The sequence below is a fragment of the Stomoxys calcitrans genome, chromosome 5, assembly GCF_963082655.1.
Source record: "Stomoxys calcitrans chromosome 5, idStoCalc2.1, whole genome shotgun sequence".
NCBI classification, from domain to species: domain Eukaryota; kingdom Metazoa; phylum Arthropoda; class Insecta; order Diptera; family Muscidae; genus Stomoxys; species Stomoxys calcitrans.
In genome coordinates, this window is record NC_081556.1 from 131,920,615 (window position 1) to 131,947,749 (window position 27,135).

The following is a 27,135-nucleotide window of genomic DNA, read 5'->3' on the forward strand; positions in this document are numbered from 1 at the left end:
TCAAACCAGTGCCTTTTTGAACCGGCCAAAACGTAGAATTGACGGATTATACTCCCTTCCACCCAAGAACTTAACTTTCGAACATTAAGAAAAAATTCATGTTCATCGATTTTGGTCGCCAGACAATGCTGTTGAAGAGTTCATAACCACGATTTGGGGGTGTCTCAAGCGGAGAGGAAAATGTGCTGCGACAATTGATTTGAGCGCAACTATACAAATCATGCTTGGAGAAACAATAAACACATTTTTGAAGATAAATATTTAAATTTCCATTATTTGCCCAGAAATAATTTTAGCAGCCCACGTATAATCATGTATCCTTAAATAAAAACCGTATAAGTTTACCAGTTTTTTGGAAAAAAACAACATTAATCACATTTCAAAAATGTGTGCAATAAGATGAAAAAGGTCAAGCCAGGCCCTTGGCTTCACTTAAGGGTTAAAGTGTATTTGAAATATTTTATTCTTTGGTTATGTTTACTTCGTTATTCTTCACATTCACTTACCTCTTGCTTGGCTTGCCATTGCTTCATGGCTGATTTATATTTTTCAAATTCATTACACCAATGTGAGTAAATTTTCTGATAATCGTTTTTCTTCGATGGCGGTGTACATCTGTAATTAAAATCAAGGCAAATAAAAGAGCGTAAATGAAAGAGTTAACAACAGGAACCAAAACACACACACACACACACATTAAGGCAGAGAGTATAAATAAGTCTGTATGTGGGAGGTAAATATGCCACGGCTGAACGAATATTTTGCATTTAACCATGCTTTTTTTAAGTTTAGTACAGTCATGGCAGCACAATATGGAGGTGGAGTGTTAATTTATGAACATTGATGAGTGTGAGCAAATGAAATATGAAAGTAAATGATAAAAGGGTTATTGGTGAAGGAACACTTTAGATGAGAGTGATGTAACAAAAGGGATACAAACTAAATTAATGAAAACCAGTAAGAAAGGACAAAAGTCGGGCGGTGCCGACTGTATAATACCCTACACCTACCCTATACGAATAATGTGGGAGCTATATCTAATTCTTAACCGATTTAAGGCAAACTTCTCAGATAATGTGGTAGACGTCAAGGAATGCGAGGTGCAAAATTTTGGCAAGATTGATCAAATCATGCGCTTGCAGCGGCTCTTGGAGTGAAAATCTGGCGATATACATATATGACAGCGATATCTAAATCTGAACCGATTTCCATGGAATTTTCCAGTAATGTAGAGAGTCATAAGAAAATCCTTCCTGCCGAATTTCGAGAGAATCGGTTAAGAAAAGACCATTTTATCGCAATATTACTGCAAATCGGACGAACATATATATGGGAGCTATATCTAAATTTGAACCGATTTCGAGCAAACTTCTCATATACTGTCACAGTCGCCGAAGAAAGCTTTGTACGAAGTTTTGGGAAGATTAGTCAATAAATGCGCTTGCAGTGGCTCTTGGGGTGAAAATCTAGCGATATACATATATGACAGCTATATCTAAATCTGAACCGATTTCCATGAAATTCTCCAATAATGTCGAGAGTCAAGAGAAAATCCTTTCTAACAAATTTCAAAAGAATCGGTCAACAAATGACCATTTTAATGCATTATTACAGCAAATCGGACGAATATGTATATGGGAGCTATATCTAAATCTGAACCGATTTCGCGAAAACTTCTCAAATACTGTCACAGTCGTCGAAGATAGCTTTGTACGATGTTGTGGGAAGATTGGTCAATAAATGCGCTTGCAGTGGCTCTAGGAGTAAAAATCGGGCGATATATATACATATGAAAGCTATATCTATATCTGAAACGATTTCCATGAAATTCATCAGTAACGTCGAGAGTCAAGAGGAAATCCTTGTTAACAAATTTCAAAAGAATCGGTTAACAAATGACCATTTAAGAGCATTATTACTGCAAATCGAAAGAACATATATATGGGAGCTATATTTAAATCCGAATTGATTTCTATGAAATTCACCGGTAATGTCGGGAGCCATAAGAAAATCCTTCCTGCAAAATTTCGAGAGAATCGGTTAACAAATGACGATTTTATTGCACTATTACTGCAAATCGGACGAACATATATAAGAGAGCAATAGCCAAATCTAAACCGATTTTTTCCAATTTCAATTGGCTTCGTCTGTATACCGAAAAACATGACCGCACCAAATCGGATGAAAACTGTGACCTATACTTTTTACACAAATTAACATAGACAGACGAACAGACGGACGGACGGACAGAGAGACATACAGACAGACAGACGGACATAGCTAAATCGAATCAGAAAGTGATTGTGAGTCGATCGGTATACTTATCAATGGGTCTATCTCCCCTCATTCTGGGTGTTACAAACAAATGCACTAAGTTAAAATACCCTGTACCACAGTAGTGGTGTAGGTCATAAAAATATATAAAAAGGTAAACAAAAAAAAAAAAACGAAAACATTTTTACTGAAAATTTTATAAAAATCTTAAAAATGTTTAAGAATATATATTTAGAAAAAATATATAAAAATGCTGTAAAAGTACAAATTTAAAGAAATTTGTATAAAACTAAAACAAGTAAGAACGTGCTAAGTTCGGCCGGGCCGAATCTTATATACCCTCCACCATGGATCGCATTTGTCGAGTTCTATGCGCGGTATCTCTTTTTAGGCAAACAAAAAATATTGAATAAGAACTATTATGGTATTGCAGCTGTATGAAGTTATAGTCCGATTCGGACCATAAATAAATGCTGTACATTGTAGAAGTCATTGTGTAATATTTTAGTTCAATCGGATAAGAATTTCGCCTTGTAGGGGCTCAAGAAGCAAAATCGGGAGATAGTTTTATATGGGAGCTGTATCAAGCTATTGATGGATTCAGTCCATATAAGACACGTCTTTTGAAGGTCATGAGAGAAGCCGTTGTAGAAAATTTCTGCCAAATCGGATTAGAATTGCGCCCTCTAGGGGCTAAAGAAGTCAAGATCCCAGATCAGTTTATATGGCAGCTATATCAACACATGGACCATACTGGGCGCAGTTATTGGTGGTGATACCAAAACACCATGTGCAAAATTTCAGTCAAATCGGACGAGAGTTGCGCCCTCTAGAGGCTCAAGAAGTCAACACATGGACCGATTTGAACCATACTTCGCACAGTTATTGGAAGTGATACCAAAACACCATGTGAAAAATTTTAGTCAAATCGGATAAAAATTGCACCCTCTAGAGGCTCAAGAAGTCAAGACCCAAGATCGGTTTATATGGCAGCTATATCAAGACATGGACCGATTTGGCCGATTTACAATTCCAACCGACCTACACCAATAAAAAGCATTTGTGCAAAATTTCAAGCGGTTAGCTTAACCCCTTCGAAAATTAGCGATCTTTCGACAGACGGACGGACAGACGGACAGATGGATGGACAGACAGACGGACGGACTGACGTACGGACAGACGGACGGACATGGCTAGATCGACTTAAAATGACATGACGATCAAGAGTATATATACTTTATGGGGTCTCAGACGCATATTTCGAGGTGTTACAAACAGAATAACGAAATTAGTATACCCCCATCCTATGGTGGAGGGTATAAAAAGCTGTCATATAAACCGATCTTGGGTCTTGATTTCTTGAGCCTCTAGAGGTCGCAATTATTATACGATTTGAATGAATTTTTGCACGAAGTATTTTGTTATGATATTCAACAACTGTGCCAGGTATGGTTCAAATCGGTTCATAACCTGATATAGCTGCCTTATAAACCGATCTGGGATCTTGACTTCTTGAGCCTCTAGAGGTCGCAATTATTATCCGATTCGGCTGAAATTTTGTATGACGGATCCTCTCATGACCATCAACATACGTGTTTGTTATGGTCTGAATCGGTCTTTAGCCCGATACAGCTCCCATATAAATCGATCTCTCTATTTTATTTTTTGAGCCCCCAAAGGGTCCATTTCTTTTTCGACTTGGCTGACATTTTACACAGGTCTCCAAGATATTATTTAATTGTGGTCCAAACCGGACCATATCTTGATATCGCTCTAATAGCAGAGCAAGTCTTTTCTTATATCCTTTTTTTGCCTAAGAAGAGATGCCGGGAAAAGAACTCGACAAATGCGATCCATGGTGGAGGGTATATAAGATTCGGCCCGGCCGAACATAGCACGCTTTTACTTGCTTACTTTTACTGCATATTTAAAAAAATTTTTTAAGTATGATATTATTATTGTTTAGAATTGCTAAGAAAAGAGTCTTGGAAATTAATAATTTTTTTAAATTAAATTTTTCCCTGTCAAAACTATAATAACATCATTGTAGTCAAAAACAAATTTGCTAGGAATTTTCGTGGGTAGTAATATTTTTCTTAAAAACTCGATTTTTTTTTTCTAAAAAATTTATCAACATCCTTATAATTAACCCTTTTGCCATTGGTACTTATGTCCTCTGAAATGATATACACTGAAAATAAATTAACCAACATTGAGTGCAAACAACTAAGGAAAGGGAAAATACAGAAAATATCCTACAAAAGTGGGAAATGATATGAAAACACAAGGAAAGGCCTTTCATAATTGCTGCCTTCATACAAACGGAAATCGATAAAGTGAACAGTTGCTCAAGTGAAAATTTCCCCTAGTAAGGCAAGGAATCGAAAAAAAAACGCCAGAAAAAAAGAAAACATTTAAATAAAAGTTAATAAACGAAGTAAGGATGGCAAAATTGTTAAGGGAAAACTGTGAAATATAAACTCATTGAATTTTTTTCCCAATACTTTATGAAATGAAACGTGCTGCGGCATTAATTTTCTTCTTGTTACATGCACCGCACTGCGCATATCAACTTCGCAGGGGAGAGTAAAAGGAAAATATAAATCATTAAATATTGTCCTTGGTAAAATTCTTTACGAAAATATTCGTTAAGCTGATTTGGTTTTTCTTATTTTCTTTTCTCTCGTCATGTTTGGTTGGGAGGGAGGGGCGCAAGAGTGGACGAAAAAATGTGTGTGTCTTTGGTTGTCGCTTAGTGTCCATGGGACAAACTTACCTGTGGGCATCAACGTTGACGCTGTAACTGCACAGCAGTGTACCGCCTAAATAACTGTCATAGCGTCCACCATCTCCTTCGTTAATTGATATAATCACCAGACCACCCTCCGATGTTTCAATGTACTTGGAGGGAGTAAAGGCAATTTCATAACTGTTAAAGAAGAAAATAGGATTATTTAAAGGCAAATGAGTAATTTTGGTAGAAAAATGCTTTAAAAAAACGGAAAATAGCAGTATAATGATAATTTGGAAAAAAATAGACTTAAAAACTTAAGATGATATTGTATGTGACGCCAAAGTATATCATTAGAACAGTAAGTAAAAGCAAAAGTAGGGCGTTGCCTGATAAATAATACCCAAAAACTACCCTATGAGTGTCAATTGGGCGATAGCATATTTTTCATATCAATGAGTACTGTCGGATTCAAGTTTATTCACAATGATAGAAACCTTCTTTCTATAGAGGGGATAACCACCGCTGAAAAAAATTTCTGATGGTTCTGCCAGGATTCGAACCCACGCGTGCAGCGTCATAGGCGAACATGCTAACCTCTGCGCTACGGTGGCCTTACTTGAATTAGCTCCCATATAAACCGGTTTCTATAATATCCTTGTTCGGTTCCTAGAAGCAAGAGAGATATACCCATTGATAATTTTAACGATCATCTCAAAATCACTTTCTAATTCGACTTAGCTACGTCCGTCTGTCTGTCCGTCTGTTTGTCTGTCCATTTGTCTTTCTGTCCGCTCGTCCATGTTAATTTGTGTTCAAACTACAGATCTCAATTTTCATCCAATCGTCTTAAAATTTGGTACAGGCATGTTTTTCGGCCTAGTGACGAAGCCCATTTAAATTGCCCATTCTTGATGAGAAGGATTTTCTCTTGACTCTCGACATTACTTGTGAATTTCATAGAAATCGGTTCAGATTTTAATATAGCTCCCATATATATGTTCGTCCGATTTGAAGTAATAATGCAATAAAATGGTCATTTGTTAACCGATTCTTTTGAAATTTGATAGGAAGGATTCCTCTTGACTCTCGACATTACTGGTGAATTTCATAGAAATCGGTTCAGATTTAGATATAGCTCTCATATATATATCACCCGAATTTCACTCCCAGAACCACTGCAAGCGCATTTACTGACCAATCTTCCCAAAACTTAGTACAACGCTTTCGATTTCCACAATATCTATGAAGTTTGCTGGAAATCGGTTCAGATTTAGATATAGCTTCCATTTATATGTTTTTCCGATTCTGAGAAATCTTATATATAAAAATCTAGTTGTGTTTGTTTGTGTGTTCCTTATAGATTCAGAAACGTCTGAACCGATTTGATTCCGAGGTGAAAATAGGTTACTACATTTTTTGATATCTGAAGAGGGAGCGGACCCTCCCCCTTACTTTAATTTTCAGAAATGCCAGATCTCGAAGATGGGTGGTGCGATTTAAGCGATATTTTGTGTGCTCTCTTACAGAAACAAAACACAAACAAAAATTTAGTATCCCAATTTCGGATGGGGTACCTAGGGGGGGCGCCCCACCCCAAAACCTACCAAATATATATTAATACCAATCACGACAATATGGGACTCAAATGAAAGGTATTTAAGATTAGAAAACCTATCTTATACTCAATTGTCGGACCAAGTGTTTGGGGGATCACCCCAACCCCTAAAACACCCCTAAATCGGACATACTTACCGACCATGTCAATATGGGACTCAAATGAAAGGTATATGCGAGTAGAATTCGAATCTGATATCCAATTGTGGGACGAAATTTCTTAGGGTCCACCCCTTCCCCAAAACAACAGGACTTATTTACTGACCATGGCAATACAGGGCTTCAATGAAAGGTATTTGAGTGTAGAATACGAATCTGATATCCAGATGTAGGACCAATTGTTTGGGGGCCGCCCACCCCCGATATCATCCCCCAAAGAAGACAAATTTGGGGACCATAGCAATATGGGGCTCTAATGAAAGGTCTTTGGGAGTAAAGCACGATATCAATGTTCGGGAAAAGTGTCTATGGGGCCACCCCACCCCCATAACACCACCCAAATGGGAAGTATTTGTTGACCATTGCAATATGACGGTCAAATAAGAGATATTTTAGAGAAGAACACGAATATGATATATATTGTCAAAGCCACCCCATCTCCCAAAACAACCCCAAACCGGCCATGTATGCCGTATGTATGTGGGACCAAGTGCTTGGGGGGACGCCCATCCCCGAGGTCATCCCCAAAGAAGACAAATTTACGACCATAGCAATATGGGGCTCAAATGGGAGTAAAGCAAGAATCTGATATCAATGTTCGGGAAAATAACACCACCCCAATAACACCACCCAAATAGGAAGTATTTGTTGACCATTTCAATATGAGGGTCAAATAAGAGAACACGAATCTGATATATATTTTCAAAGCCAAGTCACTGAGTGGCCGCCCCATCTTCGAAAACACCCCCCAAACCGGTCATGTATGCCGACTATGGAAAAAATGGAGCTTAAATGAAGGTTATTTGAGAGTAGACCATAAATCTGACATCAACATTCGGGACCAACTGTCTAGGGGACATCCCACTGCCATAATAACCTCCAAGTAGGACGTACTAGCTCACCAAGACAATGTAGTTTTTCAAGACAGTTGAGCTCGATATTCATAGTTTTAAGGGCCCAAACCGGACATATTTGCTGGGTTTTTCAATAATGGGTCTAAGTGAATGGTATGTGAGATTAGAAAAGGATATCCAATTTTGAGGCCAATGGCAATATGGGGTTCAAATGAGAAGAGAGCACGTTGCTGGTATATTTTCAGGGCTTAGTGTTTGGGGGACCATCCCACTCCCCAAAAAACCCCTAATCGGGCATATTTACCGACCATGTCAATGTAGGGCTTAAATGAAAGGAATTGGGGGGTAGAGCAAGGATTGATACCCACTTTCGGGCCAATTTTCTGGGGGTCTACCTCTTTCCCTAAATACCCCACAAACAGCAATTTTTTACTGACCATCTCAATGGGGCTCAAATAAAGGTATTTGTGAGTAGAATACGAATTTGATATCCAAATGTTGGATAATGTATTTAGGGTATCACCCCTTCCCCAAAACACCCCCCAAAGGGTTAAAAATTTTTCGACCATGTCAGTATATGGCTCAAATGAAAGGTATTTGAGATAAGAAAACGAATTTGAAAGCCTATTTTTTTGGGGCCATGTGTTTGGGGGACGCCTTCTCCTGAAAACTCCCCTCAAAACCAATGGCAATATGGGGTTTAAATAAATGGTATTTGAGAGAAGAGCAAGATGCTGATATTTTTTCAGGGCCAAGTATGGGGGGGGGGACCACCTCATCCCGAAAACACCCCAAAATCAGACATCATGAGAATATCGGGCTGAAATTAAGTCTTTAAAGAATGGAGTACACCTTACATCCAAACTTAAATTCGTAGACCAATAAAGATCATATGGGATTCAGATAAAGGCACTTATATTGTTAAACTCTTAGTCAAGTTAGCATGGTATTTCACTAAAAGATCTTCGAAAATGTATATTCCAAGGAAACTTTTGTTACATATAAAGTAAAAGAAGGCGTAGCCGAGCGGGCTCGGGTCAGCTAGTAATGAAATAAAAATCCAATCTTTTATCTCAAAAAATTAAATTTTTTGGAAAACTCTTCGCTTCCTACGTATGCATACACATACACATTGTGAATGCTGTATTGCTGTGTATTTGTTTATTTTAATAAACATATTTTGCATAAAGGCTCTTTTGTACAAATTAAGACGTATGAGTAATAAATCAATATCCATATAGACATATGAAAGATTGGCATTTTATGCAAAACATAAATAAATAAATTCTTCAACATTTTTTGTCTTTGTTCCCATTCACAGATGAAATATTTTCCACATTATTTATAATTGAACTAACATGTTCAGTTATTCGAAATCTAATCTTGTCAAACAAGAATGTCAGTAATCTCTGTAATTTGGGAAAATTTATATCCAGCCTAAAGACATTCACATACACTTGCATGCACACACGCATGCAGATAGATATGCAATTGAAATATGAGTTCCAAATTGGCTTTTAAATACTTGACAATATACTGCAATAACTCCATTACAAAATACTGTAACGAATTAATCTTTAAATCTTAAAATATGCAAACACACTCACCAACATCTATGTATGTATGTATTTATGTATGTATGGGTACATATGTATATGAAATATCAAACTAATTGACACCCATTCCTTAGTGTTTCGATTTCAAAGGACAATAAGTGCTGATGCAAAACCTCCCCCCTAAAATTTAAAGACTCTGGAAGGAACACTTGTTCGAATTCCTTTGGGGGGGATGGGAAAGGGAAAAAATCCTGCAAAAATACTAGCAACTGCAATAACATAACCAAATAGGGATGAATGAAAAATGTTTTGCTAAACGAGTATTTTGGCCAAAGATGAGTTTTTCATTTTAAATGGAAATAAATAATTGAAAGCTGCAAGATTTTCTTATGTCATCAAGCGAATGTCTGGGGGAAGTTGGGCAGAGAGAGAGAGCGAGGGTGATTTTGTTATAATTTGCCTTTCCCAGAAACAGAAACCATCATTCAGATGACGGTAATAAAAAAAAAAAAAAAAAAAATTTAATATGATTCTAACAAAATCCTATAAAATTCGTTATGAAAGGCGGCTTGCAGTCGAAGGCATTTTGCTACAGATACTCTCCCTGTGCTTATTAAAGATGACAACATCTTCATCTGAGACGACAACAGATGTAACTTTGGCAAAATAAAATCTCTGCCTTGATATTGAAACGTAATGAAGCCATAACCAACAATTCCTAACATTTTGGCCATGGCCATGATGTATATTTTTGGGTTTTTAACTACCGGGGAAAAAGCATAAGGGAGGTAAATTTTTTTTTCTCAAATGACTGTCAGTCAGAAGAGACTCACGGAAACGGAAATGTAACTGATGAGGCTCTTCATTGATATGACGATGTCGATGTTGATGGCGATGCCAATGATGATGATTTTGTTTGCTCAGATCATAGACACCGACTTGAAAAAAAAATAAAATTCTTTAACTTTTAAGAGCATGCCACATCAGTAAGAGCAACAAAAACATCAAAAAAGCCAAAAGAACAGAAACGAAACGAAAGACTCCATAAAAATTTTGCCCAAAAATTCAATAAAATCCAATTCAAGGCTCAACACAGCTTGGGGAGGAGGAGGTATTAGCAAGACTAAACCAACGTTCCTTACAAGCAAAGATGTCAAATGCAGGGACTCTTCATGAGTTTGGGGTGGCGCTGCTGTTGGCGGCAATGGTGTGCGTTTGGGCGTTGTTTTCGCCAATCAAAAGGAAACGGAAATGAAGTACAAAAGTTTTGTTTTGGCATTAAAGCGGCAAATTGACACTTTAAAATGTTTTGTTATTCAATATTTCGATTTTGCCTTCAATTTTGTGCCACGTCCTCCTGCCAAAAAAAAAAACTTTGAGAAAAAAAGAAATTTAAAGACAAAATTTAGAATTGAATAAGAGCTTGCGTGGATAAAGTTTAATGGTTTTTATACATTTTTGTAAGAGATCTAAAGCAACAGACTTCTGGGATATTTGCAAACAAAGTATGTAGGGATGTTTGTCTCCCAGTACTATAATGAATGTCAGTATGACATGTAAATTTTCAAATATTATAGGCTTTATTAAAATCGTAATGGAGTTTGACAAAGTTTTGAAATAAAAATTTCCAATATTCACAGAGGACCAACGCAGTTTTTTTTACCATCATGTTTCTTTAATGAGAGGAGAAGTGTATTGTTATAAGTAGGTAAGTTGTGAAAAAAAGAAAACAAATAAAAAGGCATTAAGTTCGGTCGGGCCGAACTTTGGATATCCACCACGTCGAGTATCCAGTGAAAAATGCAATAAGTTATGCAGCCATAGCAGATCAATCGGCATATGGTCAGATTTGGACCAAATTCGGCAGGGACGTTGAATGGTCTAATAAATATAAATCATTGTACAATTTTGTAGAACAAACAAGTTATGGTCCGCTTCGGACCATAATTGAATAAAATATTGTAGACAATAGTAGAAGTTATTGTGTAAAATTTCAGCCAAATCGAATAAGAATTACGCCCTTTAGAATTCAGAACATATTTGAAAGTCATGGGAGAAGCCGTTGTATTTCAGACAAATTGGATGAGAATTGCGCCCTCTAGTGGCTCAAGAAGTCAATATCCAAGATCGGTTTATATGGCAGCTATATCAGGTTATAGACGGATTTGAACCATATTTCGCACAGTTTTTAGACGTCATGACAAAACACGTTATGCGAAATTTCAGCAAAATCGGAAAAGAATTGCGCCCTCTAGTCGCTCAAGAATTCAAGATCGGTTTATATGGAAGGAATATCGGGTTATGGGCCGATTTGAACCATATTTCGCACAGTTTTTGGAAGTCATGACAAAACACGTTATGCAAAATTTCAGCAAAATCGGAAAAGAATTGCGCCCTCTAGTGACTCAAGAAGTCAAGATTCAAGATCGGTTTATATGGCAGGAATATCAGGTTATGAACCGATTTGAAGCATACTAAGCTTGGTGGAAGTGGAAGTTGGTGGAAACCATAGCGAAGCACGTCAGGTAAAATTTGACCCAAATCAGAAATTGCGCCCTCTAGAGGCTCAGGAAGTCAAGGCAACAGATTGGTTTATATGACAGCTACATCAGATTATTGACCGATTTCAACCATACGTAACACAATTGTTGGAAATCATAACAGAACACCTTGAGTGGGACTTTAGCCAAATGGGATAAGAATTGCGCCCTCTGGTGGCTCAATAAGTCAAGACCCCAGATCGGTTTATATGACAGCTATATCAGGTTATTGACCGATTTCAACCATACATTACCCAGTTGTTGGAAATCATAACAAAGCACCTTGTGGGAAATTTCAGCCAAATGGGATATGAATGGCACCCCATGGTGGCTCAAGAAGTCAAAATCAGTTTATATGGCAGCTATATCAAAACATGGACCGATATGGCGCATTTACAACCTCAATCGAACTACAGTAACAGGAAGTATTTGTGCAAAATTTCAAGCACCTAGCTTTACTCCTTCAAAAATTAGCGTGCTTTCGACGGACAGACGGACGGACAGACGGACGGACATGGCTAGATCGAAAATGTCATGACAATCAAGAATATATATATGTTATGAGGTCTTACACGAATATTTCGAGGAGTTAATAACAGAATGACGAAATTAGTACACCCCCATCCTATGGTGGAGGGTATAAAAATTGGTCTTTTTGTCAGCTATATCCAATTATATACTGATCTACCATAAGCCACTGTATCAAATTTCAGACAATAAATGCGCCTTTAATGTGCCCAAATCTTTAAACCGAGAGATCGGTCTTTTTGGCAGATATATCCAAATTCGGACCGATCAGGGTCAAATTGAAGAGAACATATCGAGGGACTAAGCATAACTCACAGTCCCAAATTTCGGCGAAATCGGACTATAAATGTGCTTTTTATGAGGACAAGACCTTAAGTCGAGAGATCGGACTATATGGCAGCTATATCCAAATCTGGACCGACCTGGGCCAAATTGAATAAGGATGTCGTGTGGCCTTACACAACACATATCCAAATCTGGACCGATCAGGGCCAAAATGAAGAAGGATGTCGAGTACATACATTTCAGCTATATCGAAATATGCTCCGAACTGTACCAAACGCGGTACGAAAGTCAAGGAGTCTAACGCAACTATACTAAATAAACCTATAGTGAGTCAAGGACTGTTAATCGGGACATCGGTCTATATAGGGGCCATTTCCAAATATAGTCGAAGAATGTAACCAAGCTCATTGTGCTAATTTTCAACAAAATCGGGTGCGTTTTTTAGGGGTCCAAGAGCTTAAAGTGGAGATTGGTATATATTAGGGTAAGTAAATTTTTATATTGACAAATCGCTAATCAAAATCAAAATCTACGACGTATTCTAAGAAAATATGAGTCTAAGTTTAAAATCGAGGTTCCGCTTTTGTAACGGGTTTTATATGAGAACTCAGTGACTGAGATCTGTTTTGGACTGCCAGACCATAATTGGGTCCAGCAGGCGGAGATCCGGGCGATCATGGAATGCGTGAAGTGGTGTGGTGCTAACGCGGGGATGTCGAGTGTGAACATCTTTACCGACATTAAAATTGCCATAAGGGCAATAACAACCCGGGCGGTAAGTTCACGAACAGTCTTGCAGTGTAAGAAGGAGATTAACGCCTTCTCTGAGTATGGGAAAATCCGCATCGTTTGGGTGCCGGACCATAACGTAGTAAGGGGAAATGAAAGGGCAGACGATTTGGCGGTGAAGGCCAGAGGACTGCCGTCAATAAACTTGGTTAACCCCAAGCCTTTCGGGTCGACGCAGTCCATGTTAAGGGAGTGAGCGACGAATGCGCATTCAAAATTGTTGAACAGCGAAATGGTCGGTAGGACGGCGAAAATCCTATGGGGGGATCCAGATCGTGAGAAGACGAGGCTATTGCTGAGAGGAAGCAAGAAGGAGGTCACTATAGCTCTTGGTATCATAGCGGGACACATAGGACTACGAGATCACATGTAAAATCGGTGAATCTCAATCTGAAAATATATTTGACGATATGTAGGAGAGCACATGCACATGCAATAGAGGCCACCGAAGTGCAGAGGTTGGCGTGTCCGCCTAAGACACTGAACGCCTGGGTTCGAATGGGGCAAAATGGACAAATTTGCAATTTTCAAAATCACATTCTAAGCCTATTTTCGTTCAAATCGGTTGAAAATTTTAGTCACAAAGTCCTTACATGTGTAATTTGGACGAATATAGGAGCTGTATATTTTATTTTTTTTTTATTTAATTAATAGATGAGCTTACAAATTGCTTATGTTACTTCCTCGATAAATTATATATAAATGATTCGTATTCTACATCTATGTTTGGCTTAGCGATTTGCTGTTTGCCATTTTCTCATATTAAGTTATACAATAAAAAGAATTCAAATGTGATTAGATATTGTATTCATTTAGAATTAATTTTCTATATTTACAACTAGCAATAATATATTTGTACAGTGAAAGAAAATTCGTGCCATTTAGTATCTGAATAACTTCACTCTCTTCAAGAACACGCTTGCCAAAAAATATTGTTCTGTATTCTGCTAAAATAGGGCAAGCTCCAATAAAATGTAATGTGTCTTCGGGCTGGTTTAAATTACAAATTGAACAAAATACATTTGAGTTATTTCTTCCAGTGAAATGTTTGGCATTCAAGTCAAGCAGGCCACCTCTAGCTTTTATAATCAAACCTGTTGCATATGCAGATAGATCTGCAGTACAAGAAGGGATTTGACTGTATTGTAAGCAAGAATAAAGATCATGGAATTGCGAGTTATTTGCACTGCTACAAAAATCATTACGTTCGTGAGTACTCAAATTGTCAATAATCTCCTTCCAATAATAACAAACGGGGACGTTATGATTGGGAGGAAAGTATTGTATCTTTTCGCATATATTTGACCATTCTTTCGCCCAATATATTTTCAACTCCAAAACTTTTTCTGCAAGTACTCGTGGCAATCTGTGTGATCCTAAACGCAGAACTCTGCTGACATAACAAAAATGATTCTTTAACGTAGACATATATAAAGTGGGTAGACCAGTTTCTAAGTGTATGATATAGTTTGGCGTATTATTTGGAAGGTACAACATTTTTTTAATGAAAAATCTTAGCAGTTTCTCCACACATTCATATTTCTGGAAACCCCATATTTGTGAAGCATAAAACATTATTGATCTAGAGCATGCTGTGAAAATCTTCAATTTATTACTTTTCGATATTCTAGGTTGGGCTAAATATTTCGACCATGTAGAATTTATAGCCATCTTGGAAGACAAAAGTTTAGTCTGTAAGTGAGTATTGAATGATAAATTGTATGCAAGTTCAACTCCAAGATAGGTGTATCGGTTTACAATCTCAATCTCTTGATTATCATAATACCATTTCAGACCTGACTTTATTCGACTACCTCTACGAAAAACAAGTATCTTCGATTTCAATAAGTTGACTTTCAAACGCCATTTAGTGCAATACCCTTGCAAAGAGTTTATCATCGTTTGTAAACCATTGGGGGAATCAGATAGAATTACTATGTCATCTGCGTAAAGTAATACTTTAATATTACAACCTGCGACACTGACTCCACCCGGTAATTCGTCTGGTAGATCGTTGATGTATAATGAAAACAGTGTCGGACTTAGAATACATCCCTGTTTCACACCCGAATTTACGCTAAATGCCTTCGAAAAACTGCAACCGTCCCAAATCTTTGTAGTTGTATTATTATACAGACCTTGTAAAATTTTTATTACCTTCGTAGATAAACCCATACCTGATAATTTGTAAAAAAGGCTGTTTCTAGGTATCAAATCGAATGCTGTCGAAAAATCGACGAAAAAACTATAAGTGGGCTTATTATCATTCATATTGAGATATACAGTATTCACAAGGTTAAAAATGTTATCCACCGTTGAATATTCCTTTCTAAAACCTGCTTGAAATTCGTTAAGGATATTTTCACGTTCCAGCCAACCTGTAATACGATTTAATAGGATGGTATTGAAAATTTTCGAAATTGTATCCATGAGCGATAATCCTCTATAATTTGAAGCAATGTTAGGATCGCCTTTTTTAAAAAGGGGAATCAATATAGATTGTGTGAAAGATATTGGTATATCCACATGTAAAAAAATCCTATTAAAAATAAGGAGAACATTCTTCAAAAAATTATGGGGAGCATATTTATAAAACTCGTAGGGTATGCCGTCCTGCCCTGGAGACTTGTTTGTTTTCAGCTTTTTAATGACATTGAGTAATTCGACGAATTCTATAGGGGAATCTAGAAAGGGGTCCCATAAAAAGGGTATACACCAGCTCACTGCTTGCTCCTCATCCGTATACTGCAAAATCTGTTCAAAGTGGCATCTGAACTGGTCTGCATTAAGATTACCTCTGTGGGAGGCAGAAGGGGTTTTTAACGATTTGGACAGAGCCCACCAGTCCTTACTACAGTTTATATAGTCTAATTTTCTCAGATTATTATTATAATACGCCTGTTTTCTCTTACTGCATAGAGACCGAAACTTAGCCCTTGATAAAAAATAACGCCTTCGATTTATCAGTGTATGTGAACGTCTGTACATTCTCAAATTCTTCATCATGCTTGCCCGCAAACGAAAACACCCCCAATCGAACCATTTCTGCCTCGGCTCAAAAACAGATTTTCTCTCCTTTACTACGTTCGATTGTTTTATTTTAGATATAACCGTGTCAATCATGTCTATTGCTAGTAAGTCGGCAGAAAAATGGGAACCATTACACAGTGTTGTGAGGTTTTGCCTATACTGAATCTTAAACTTGTCCTTCCAATGTAGTTTGCATATAGACACCCTTTCATTATCACTCGTCCGACATTGATTTGGTACCTTGATCTCTAAGTGTAAGGGCATATGGTCCGAAAAAATTTTCATATCTATACTAAAATCTTCAACGTATCTCAAAAAGCTGTGGGAGCATATATTGTAGTCTATTACAGAGCTACCCATTATTCCACAAAAGCTAAAATTTCCTTCTGTATCACCAGTTGTTCTACCATTCAAAACAATACCCCCTATATCCTCAATAATTTGCAACAACTTTCTGCCATTTGTGTTTATAGTGTTATCCTTTGATCTACGACGACCACTTATATATGCAAAGTCTTCAAAAAATCTGTTTTCCATTAACTGTTCTTCACCTATTCTTGCGTTTAGATCACCCAAAATGCAGAAATTTTCCGGATTGATTTCTTTTAAAAACGTTTCAAAGCTTTCTGCCTCTGTTTTCCATTTTGTGCAATTTAAATATGATGGAATCAAATAGAAAACGCTCCCATTAAGGTTGGTACATAAAACGGTAACATTGTGAATCGTAGCGAATTCGAGTTTAAACTTTCTTTTAATATCTTTTTTAAAACCATACAAGCAACCACCACTTGCACGGCCAGATCTATGTATTCTTGTTGCTTCGACCCAGTGTATATAATAATCTTTAAAAAAAGTTGAAAAATATGATATTTTACTTGCTTCCACATGGGTTTCGAAAAGAAAAAATATCTCAAATTTATTTAAATATGTTAAAAAATTTCCAAAATTAAGTGCTTTTTGAAGGTTAGAGACATTGTATGATAGTAAATGGCACGATTCGAGTTGCTATTGAGAGGCTGGTTTATAGGTAACAGTATCGTTATTGTAACTATCTCTAGAAATAATATCATACACATTTTCGCCAATGATTTCCTTCAAAAAGGCGGCATCACATTCCGAGGCAGCAATAATTTTTCCCTGAGACCAATTGAAGCGTTTTTCATTGATATAAATGGAAAATTCGGCCAATCGTACATTTACATTAATTCTTTTGTTTAATACTTCATTTTTCAACTTTCTCATGTTGTATCGTATGCTTTGCTCGCTTTCTGTATAATCTCGCTGGATAAAAATATTCTTCCCATTTAAATTTCTTTTAGCCGATAACACTTTTTGAGTTTGGATACACGAGCCCAATGTAAAAATAAAAAGCCTTCCTGATCCAACCATTCTAGTTGTAACCACATCCACATCCACATTCATAATTTCAGTACAAATTTTAGTGAACTCTTTTTTCGCAAGTAAAGAGGATGTGCAAGTTAAACCACTGACCACAACATTTGATGAACGTGACCTTCGATCAATTATTTCCAAGCGAGACGTTAACTTTTTCATTTCTTCTTTAAGTTGTATGTTTTCTTGCTGTAACTCTCGTATTTCATTTCTCATTTCAATCAAGTCTTCTTTTTTTGCGACATCCTTTAACTTCTCGTCTAACATTTCACCCAATTTGTCCCAGGAAAACACATCTTTTGCATTGGAACTCATATTGATGTATGGAATACGCTTTTTCGGAGTGCTATCTGTTATTTCTGGTGATGTCGACTGTAACGGTCGCTTTGCACTCATTTATTAAAAAATTGTAGCATATCTTTAGGAGGAAAGTAAATGAACAACGTCAGTGTTGAAAAACGCACTAAAACACAGTTTACTTATCGATAACACTTTTTCACCATCAGCTGTTGATTTGTTATCGTCGTAAAGATTTGGCAGGTTCGAAAGAAGAGTTCAGCTGATGTATTGTTTTTTCAATTCAGTGGTGTTGGTGGCAAATAGTTATTCCAGTGCTTATTCCTTTTGATATTTGCAAATTTTGGCCAAAAAATACAAAAATTAATAGTCACCCGTAATTCAGAATGCGGTGCCTTTTATCCTCAGTGATTGTGCAGACTATGGTATATCGTGGAGCGAATTACATGAGTCAGAATGCGGTAAGTAGCAAATGCCGGCAGCTACGACTGGAGCTCCCAAAAAACACGTCTGTCTATGGCAAAACAACAACTCGAAGGCCATAGGAGCTGTATATAAATCTCAACAAATTTCTACTTTAATCAGTACAGATGGACAAAACCTCACAGGTCGAAAACACATACAAACGTATATAGCCGAGGATATTCCGAAATTTCAAGGTAACGTCATTTCAACAGGCATACGAACATAGCGAAAGGGATGACAGAACCTCCGTCACTTTTGGTGAAAATCAAAAGAGACTCGTAAAATATATGCCGTGTGAGAACGGGTAGAGATATCAACGAAAATTTGGTGGCCTGAATAAATTTTCGAAATATGCAACTTTAAGAGCATGCCAAAAGGCGTTCTAACCATTTCAAAATTCAAAGCTAGCTGCTTGAAATTTTGCGCAGGTACTTGGCAATAAAGGTGTTGGGGATTGCAAATGAGATATAGCGCTTCAGAGAAAAATTGATCTCCCGATTTGACTTCTTGAGCCCATGGAAGCAGCAATTTTTGTACGCTTTGGCTAACATTTTGCACAAAGTGTTCTGTTGAGATTTCCAACAATTGTGCCAAGTACGTTTCAAATCAGTCTATAACCTGATATTGCTCCCATATAAACCGAGAGACCCTGAAATCTGCAATTTTTTTCCGATTTTGATAAAATTTTGCACATAGTGTTCTGTTACTGTGCAAAGTACGGTCCAAATCAATCCATAACCTGATATAGCTCCCATATAAACCGATCTTTCGATTTGACTTCTTGAGACCTTACAAGCCCCGATTTTTATCCGATTTGGCTGAAATTTGGCATAAAGTTCTCCTTTATGACTCTGTGCCAAGTACTGTCCAAATAGGTATATAACCAGATATAGTTCCCATATCTTTGAGCAGAGTCCATGGTGGTGGGCTCCCAAGATTCGGCCCGACCGAACTTAGGATGATTCTACTTGTTTGTTCTCTGATGTGTTTTGCGACTAGGTTCGTTTATGGCTTACTGGGTACGTAAATATTCAGAATGGTAGATTTTGGAGTGATGATCAAGCAAAATGTTTGGGGCGGTTTATGGGCTGGTGGCATCATTGGACCGTACTTCTTCAAAGATGATGCGAATGGTTTTTTTTTTTTGTCAAAAATGCAAGACCTTGACTTGTATGACATGTGGTTTTAACAAGACGGTGCCGCATGCCACACAGCACGCCTAACAATTGACTTATTTAGAGGCGAGTCCATCTTCCGAACCAAATATGCTCCCGATCGGACCATAATTGGATAAAGCTTCCATTTTTGCCAATCCACTGACATGTGAACCTAAGCCCAGAAAAGCGAATTGAACTAAGACTCCCGTCAGCCATTCAGATCGGACCATATTTAGATATAGCTGTCATATAGACCGATCTGCCGGTTAAGGGTCTTAAGCCCATAAAAGTCTCAATTATTATCCGATTTCACTGAAATTTGAAACAGTGAGTTGATTAAAGTCTTCCGATATCCCACTCAAATATGGTCCAGATCGGTCTATATTCAGTATAGTTGCCATACCCAGCGATTAGCCGATTACGGATCTTGAGCCCTTAAAAGCTGCTTTTATAAACCGATTTTGCTGAAACTTGTGAAAGTAAGTTATTTGAAGCCTTCAGTCATCACATCTTAATGTGGTGCAGATCAGACAATATATAGATATAGCTGCCATATAGACCGATCTACCGATTTAGGGTCTTGAACTCACAAAATCATCATTTATTGTCCGATTTCGCTGAAATATCAGAAATACAAGACTTTCTAGAAGCTCACACCGGTTTGTAATTTATTGACTAGCTGATCAGGCCATACACCACCCGGGTAATTCTTTTTTTTTTTTTTTTTGCAAGGACGGTTCGTATGTGGAATCAACTTTTGGCAGATGTCATTCCCCATACCTGCAGCATCCAGAATTTAAAAATCAAAATTAATAGCGTCCGCCAAAAATGTGACATGCGCAAAATTTTGTGATGATTTGACAACAAATAGGACCTGCACTTTGATTAGAAGAATACATGGACTCACAGACGGACGGACGGACAAACGGACAGACATGGACATGGCTCAATCGAATCAGAAAGAGATTCTGAGTCAATCGGTATACTTATCAATGGGTCTAGCTCTTCTCATTCTTAGCGTTGCAAACAAATGCATGCGATGCAATGGTGTAGGGTATGAAAATCAATAAAGACTGCTACCTCTCTCCTCCCTGCAGTCCTTGACTAACCTCTGCAATGCAATGCACTGCATGTATGGGGGAAAATAGCCTGCGTGTTGGTTGATTGAAAAAAAAAAAAAATTTGACCATATTCGGATATAGCTGCCATATAAACCGATTTCCAATTGTGGGTCTTAATCCCATAAAGAGCGATTAAGCTGAAACGGTGACTTGGATAAGAGTTCTCGGCACCTGAATCAAATTTAATCCAGACCAGCCCTTATTTGGATATAACTATGGATACGGTAGTGGATTTGTAACAAAGTAGGATGATTAATATATCCATGTAGATTGGTAACCAAAGTTCGGCATAGCCACAATTCAACACGTTTTTACTTGCTTATAAACGCTTTATTTATATTATTCTAAACTTTAAGGATGTCTTCTCTTACATGTCTTTTAACGTTATTTAAACTAATAAAATTTTCTCAATAAACTGAAATGAACTGTCTAAGCTAAGCACATCCCTTACCAGAAGTGGCAAAGGTTCATTGACTATAACTTGCCTAACCCCCATCCCTCCAAAAGCCAGAGCCAATGAGCATTGCCATGCATTCGTTGGGAACTCATTTGACACTTCCAATATCTTCTCAATGATATACGAGACGTCACAAAACGATATCATCTTCTCAAAGGAAAACGAAAATAGCAAAAAAAAAAAAAAAACATAGTCACACACACACAAAAATGAAAACCAATACCAATGGTAAACTGTTAAGGACCACTACAGAAGGACGGACATTATGGCATGGTGAAATTTCGCATAAAACTTACCGTCCTTTTTCCGTTGAATGATGATACCATCGAACGGTCTTTTGTTTTAGAACTTCAGGGACTTTAACAAAACATGAGAGATGCAGCGTTTGGCCATACGAGGCGGTGATACGTTTCTTTAAAACACTTGTATCACAAATGCCGGAAGTTTCGTTGGCAACATCCTGCAAAAGGAAATAAAAAGAGACAAGAAAAACCTTGCATGAGTTGGGGGGGTTAAGAAAACATAAGAGCACAAAAAACATAAATACAATGTCATTTGAGATATACATATAGAAATTTAAATTAAACATTTAGATGCTCCCAACAAAGGACCAACAGATGGAAGAAGTCCGACTTACCTGCAGTAATCCCAGCTGGTAGGGCTTACATGTGCCAGCTTCCTTGTCCCAGCCACAATAGGGATCGGAGACACAACGGAAACAGGAGTCATAACGTCGGGCACACATTGCCAAATCAATTTGTTTTACCGCATAATCAGTGGACAAATACAGCGATCCGGTCTTCTGGCTAATACCCATTTCACGTATTGGCTCATTGTGGGCCACCTCAAAGATGTCCAATAGATTCGAATGCCGATGGCCATAGCGTATAAATTGCACAATTTTATAGATACTGCCAGTGGCGGTGCCAATGAAATAAACCAAATATTCTTGATTTAGTTTATCAATGCGAATTCTGCAAATAGAAACAAAGAGAGAACGGAAACCAAAATTGAATATATGAGCATTAAAGGCAAAGATGGCTATAAAAGCAATAAAAACCATAAAATTTATGGGTTTTTATTTTAAAGCAAATTTTTCTTTCAAAAAATATAAACCTCATTTGGTGGGAAACCCAAACAATAGCTAAGAATATAAAATCTAACAAGTAAAGGCGTGCTAAGTTCGGCCGGGCCGAATCTTATATACCCCCCACCATGGATCGCATTTGTCGAGTTCTTTTCCCGGCATCTCTTCTTAGGCAAAAAAGGATATAAGAAAAGAGTTGCTCTGCTATTAAAACGATATCAAGATATGGTCCGGTTCGGACCACAATTAAATTATATGTTGGAGACATGTGTAAAATTTCAGCCAATTCGTATAAGAATTGCGCCCATTGGGGCTCACGAAGTAAAATAGAGAGAACGATTTATATGGGATCTGTATCGGGCTATAGACCGATTCAGACCATAATAAACACGTTTGTTGATGGTCATGAGAGGATCCGTCGTACAAAATTTCAGGCATATCGGATAATAATTGCGACTTCTAGGGGTCAAGAAGTCAAGATCCCAGATCGGTTTATATGGCAGCTATATCAGGTTATGGACCGATTTGAACCTTATTTGACACAGTTGTTGAAAGTAAAAATAAAATACGTCATGCAAAATTTCAGCCAAATCGGATAGGAATTGCGCCCTCTAGAAGCTCAAGAAGTCAAATCCCCAGATCTGTTTATATGACAGCTATATCAGGTTATGGACCGATTTCAACCATACTTGGCACAGTTGTTGGATATCATAACGAAATACTTGGTGCCAAAAATTCATTCCAATCGGATAAGAATTGCGCACTCTAGAGGCTCAAGAAGTCAAGACCCAAGATCGGTTTATATGGCAGCTATATCAGGTTAAGGACCGATTTAAACCATACTTGGCACAGTTGTTGGGTATCATAACAAAACACGTCGTGCGAAATTCCATTTCAATCGGATAAGAATTGCGCCCTCTAGAGGCTCAAGAAGTCAAGACCCAAGATCGGTTTATATGGCAGCTATATCAGGTTATGAACCGATTTGAACCGTACTTGGCACAGTTGTTGGATATAATAACAAAACACGTCGTGCAAAATTTCATTTCAATCGGATAAGAATTGCGCACTCTAGAGGCTCAAGAAGTCAAGACCCAAGATCGGTTTATATGGCAGCTATATCAGGTTATGGACCGATTTGAACCATACTTGGCACAGTTGTTGGATATCATAACAAAACAGTTCGTGCAAAATTTCCTTTCAATCGGATAAGAATTGCGCCCTCTAGAGGCTCAAGAAGTCAAGACCCAAGATCGGTTTATATGGCAGCTATATCAGGTTATGGACCGATTTGAACCATACTTGGCACAGTTGTTGGATATCATAAAAAAACACGCAGTACAAAATTTCATTCCAATCGGATAAGAATTGCGCACTCTAGAGGCTCAAGAAGTCAATACCCAAGATCGGTTTATATGGCAGCTATATCAAAACATGGACCGATATGGCCCATTTACAATACCAACCGACCTACACTTATAAGAAGTATTTGTGCAAAATTTCAAGCGGCTAGCTTTACTCCTTCGGAAGTTAGCGTGCTTTCGACAGACAGACGGACGGACGGACGGACGGACGGACAGACGGACGGACATGGCTAGATCGACATAAAATGTCACGACGATCAAGAATATATATACTTTATGGGGTCTCAGACGAATATTTCGAGTAGTTACAAACAGAATGACGAAATTAGTATACCCCCCATCTTATGGTGGAGGGTATAAAAAAGGTATACAAAATTCCTTATGGTTAACATTGAAGTGCAGCAATTGGAGCTCCTAACAGTAGAACATACAAATCTTGTTTTCAAATAAAAATTGGATCTTCTAAAAAGCCAAGCAGTAAAATTTGAAGTGAAGCTGTATAAAATCATCGTCCATTTCAGGCTTTAGTGAAAGTCCTAACAAAGCATCACATGTTAAAATGTTCGAAAGCAGAAAACCTTACTGCACGAAGGTGAAAGATTTTCGTCCTATTAGTCTGTTATCCTTTATGCTGAAGGCTCTTAAGAAGTTGATAGAAACTTAACTCAGGGCAAAGATCCCTGGAGGTCGCCTGTCGAGGCAGCAGCATGCATATATTGGGTTGCCCAAAAACTAATTGCGGATTTTTTAAAAGAAAGCAAATGCATTTTTAATAAAATTTAGAATGAACTTTAATCAAATATAGAAAGAATGCAATTACAGAGTCACAAGCTGTGAAAAAATTTGTCAACGCCGACTATATGAAAAATCCGCAATTACTTTTTGGGCAATCCAATAGTAATGGAAAGACCACTTAAAAAGTCCTTCACGACCTAGTCGGCTACATAGAGGGTTCTCTTGCATTCAAGGAATATACAATGGTAGCATTTCTTGACATTGAAGGTGCTTTCAATATTGTAAAACCAATGTCAATCATGAAGGAGTTGGAGTTTCTAGGCCTCAACTCTACCGCAAGAGAGTTTATTAATAACTTACCTACTAAAAGATGCATTACGCTAGGCTTGGGATCTGTGGATCTAAAAAGATGGGTCAGCAGAGGAAAACCTCAAGGAAATGTACTGTCTCCCTCTGCGTTGAAATATAGCCATTAAAAATATATTATTGTCTCTGGAAGAAAAAGGTGTAAAAATTGTCGCGTTTGCTGAAGATGTGGCAATTGCGGTAAGGGGAGAGTTTGCCAGCACTCTAAGAGATAAACTTCAGTAAGCTCAGCGAAGAGGGCTACCGAAAGTGGTCTAGGCGTAAATCCGTTTAAGACAGAAGTAGTTCTTTTCAACAAGAGATACAAGTTACCTACAGTGGTTCCTTTCCTTTTCCAAGTTCCTTTTACTGAAAGCTCAAAATACCTGGGTGTTGTGCTGAACAGGAAATTGAACTTCAAATCCAAAATTTTTGGAAAGAGCAACAAAGGCACCCCCTGCCCTATACACCTGCAAGAGAGCCATTGGCAAAAGTTGGAGGTTTAGACCGCATGTTCTGCACCGGGTATATTCTATAGTTGTCAGTCCAATAATGCTGTATAGTGTTGTGGTCTGGTGGACGGCGCTTCAAAAGTCCACCTATTACTCAATACTTGAACGGATCCAAAGAATGGCTTGTTTGTGCATCACAGCCGCATTGAGGACGACACCATCTGATGCACTGAATTTAATGCTACACCTAATGCCTCGTAACATTGTGCCTAGACAAATTGCTGCGACTACTGCCGTGAGCCTAAGGGAGTTTTCTCTTTGGTCATGTGGCGGCTAAGGACACAGTATTATATCCTTGATGCAATGTCCGTTTCCGCAGACAGTGTGGATTACCCTTGTCTGAGCCGCTTTTTGATTAAAACTACTGTGCCACTATTCCTAATAGAACCGATCAGAACTACGATGTCCCTGGTAACAAATGTTACATATTGGGTTGCCCAAAAAGTAATTGCGGATTTTTTAAAAGAAAGTAAAGGCATTTTTAATAAAACTTAGAATGAACTTTAATCAAAAATACTTTTTTTACACTTTTTTCTAAAGCAAGCTAAAAGTAACAGCTGATAACTGACAGAAGAAAGAATGCAAATACAGAGTCATAAGCCGTTGAAAAAATTTGTCAAAGCCGACTATATGAAAAATCCGCAATTACTTTTTGGGCAACCCAATAGTTCCAAACTAGACGACCAGGTGGGCTTTGGGGTGTACTCTTAAGATCTAGAACTGGACACATTGAAAACGTTACCCGACCACTGCAGTGTGTATCAAACGGAGATCCTTGCAATTAAGGAAGTGGTGGAATGGCTAAGATACAATGTCATAACGACGATTGGCATAAATATTTTCTTAGATAGTCAGGCAGACATTAAATCACTAGATAATGTATTTCTGAACATAAAAAACGCCCTCAACTGTCGCGGATCTCTCAACGAGATGGCTGAGCAGTTCAAAACTCACCTGTTCTGGGTGCCGGCCTACAGAGATATCCCAGGGAATTGTAAGGCGGACGGGCTTGCGAGACTAGGAACTACCTTACACATTCCAGGGACACTTAAATCTGTGGGCTACTAAACTAAGTTTTCAGGATCGAGTCCGAAGAACAACGAATTAAAGATGGCCCCAAAGAGGAGGCTGTGAGCATTTCAAAACTATGTGGCCTAGTATAGACTTGAAAAGGGTTACAGCTTTGCTGCCACTGGCTAGAACAGACATCTCAGTCATGATCAGTGTTGACAATCAAGAAAATTATTTTCTACTAAAATTTAAGAAAAATCCTACCAAACCCGACCAAAACCTACCAAATTTTCTAAAAGCGAAAAATGCGACGCATGATTTTATACCCACTAACATAGAGTTGGTCATTTTGTCATTCCATTTGCTTTACTGTAATTGGCTGTGATATAACGTTTGTTCCATAAGACGAACTCAGAGTAGCCTTCCAAGCTTCTCTATATTCTGTGCTTCTTCTATAATCTATGAACCCAGTTTCGAGGTGTCTCCCACTACTTGATCTTTCCATCGGGCTCTTGGTTGTCCCGGTTTGCGTGTATCACCGTGTTTGCCTTCCATTTGCAACACATATAATTTTCCGATTTTAATCCTACAAAGTCCGCCCGTCTGTCAGCCTGCGAAAATCACCCTACAGTCGATAATTCAAAGATGACCGACATCTGGACATAACACTCTTAATATCGATCTCCTGACTTTTTCAGTTCACAAAAATCATATTTTTGCCTCGATTTCAATAAACAGCCGTGCTTGATTCGGAAAGACCAAAATGAGCCCATAAATGCCCATTTCTGCCGTAACGGTGAACTGCATGGACCCCTCAACATCTCAGTAT

General features: G+C 37.9%; 1 protein-coding gene across 2 annotated transcripts in view; it reads right to left on the reverse strand.

Annotated features, from left to right (window-relative positions):
- Positions 1-27,135, reverse strand: part of LOC106089640 (semaphorin-2A-like) — a 358,068-nt gene that overhangs the window by 12,344 nt on the left and 318,589 nt on the right. For both annotated transcript variants that reach the window (XM_059369195.1, XM_059369194.1), the window contains exons 10-13: positions 21,890-22,226; positions 21,549-21,712; positions 5,051-5,203; positions 507-615 (exon numbers count right to left, since the gene is read on the reverse strand). In XM_059369195.1, coding sequence (XP_059225178.1) covers positions 507-615; positions 5,051-5,203; positions 21,549-21,712; positions 21,890-22,226 — 763 coding nt within the window. The remainder of the gene's footprint in view (positions 1-506; positions 616-5,050; positions 5,204-21,548; positions 21,713-21,889; positions 22,227-27,135) is intronic.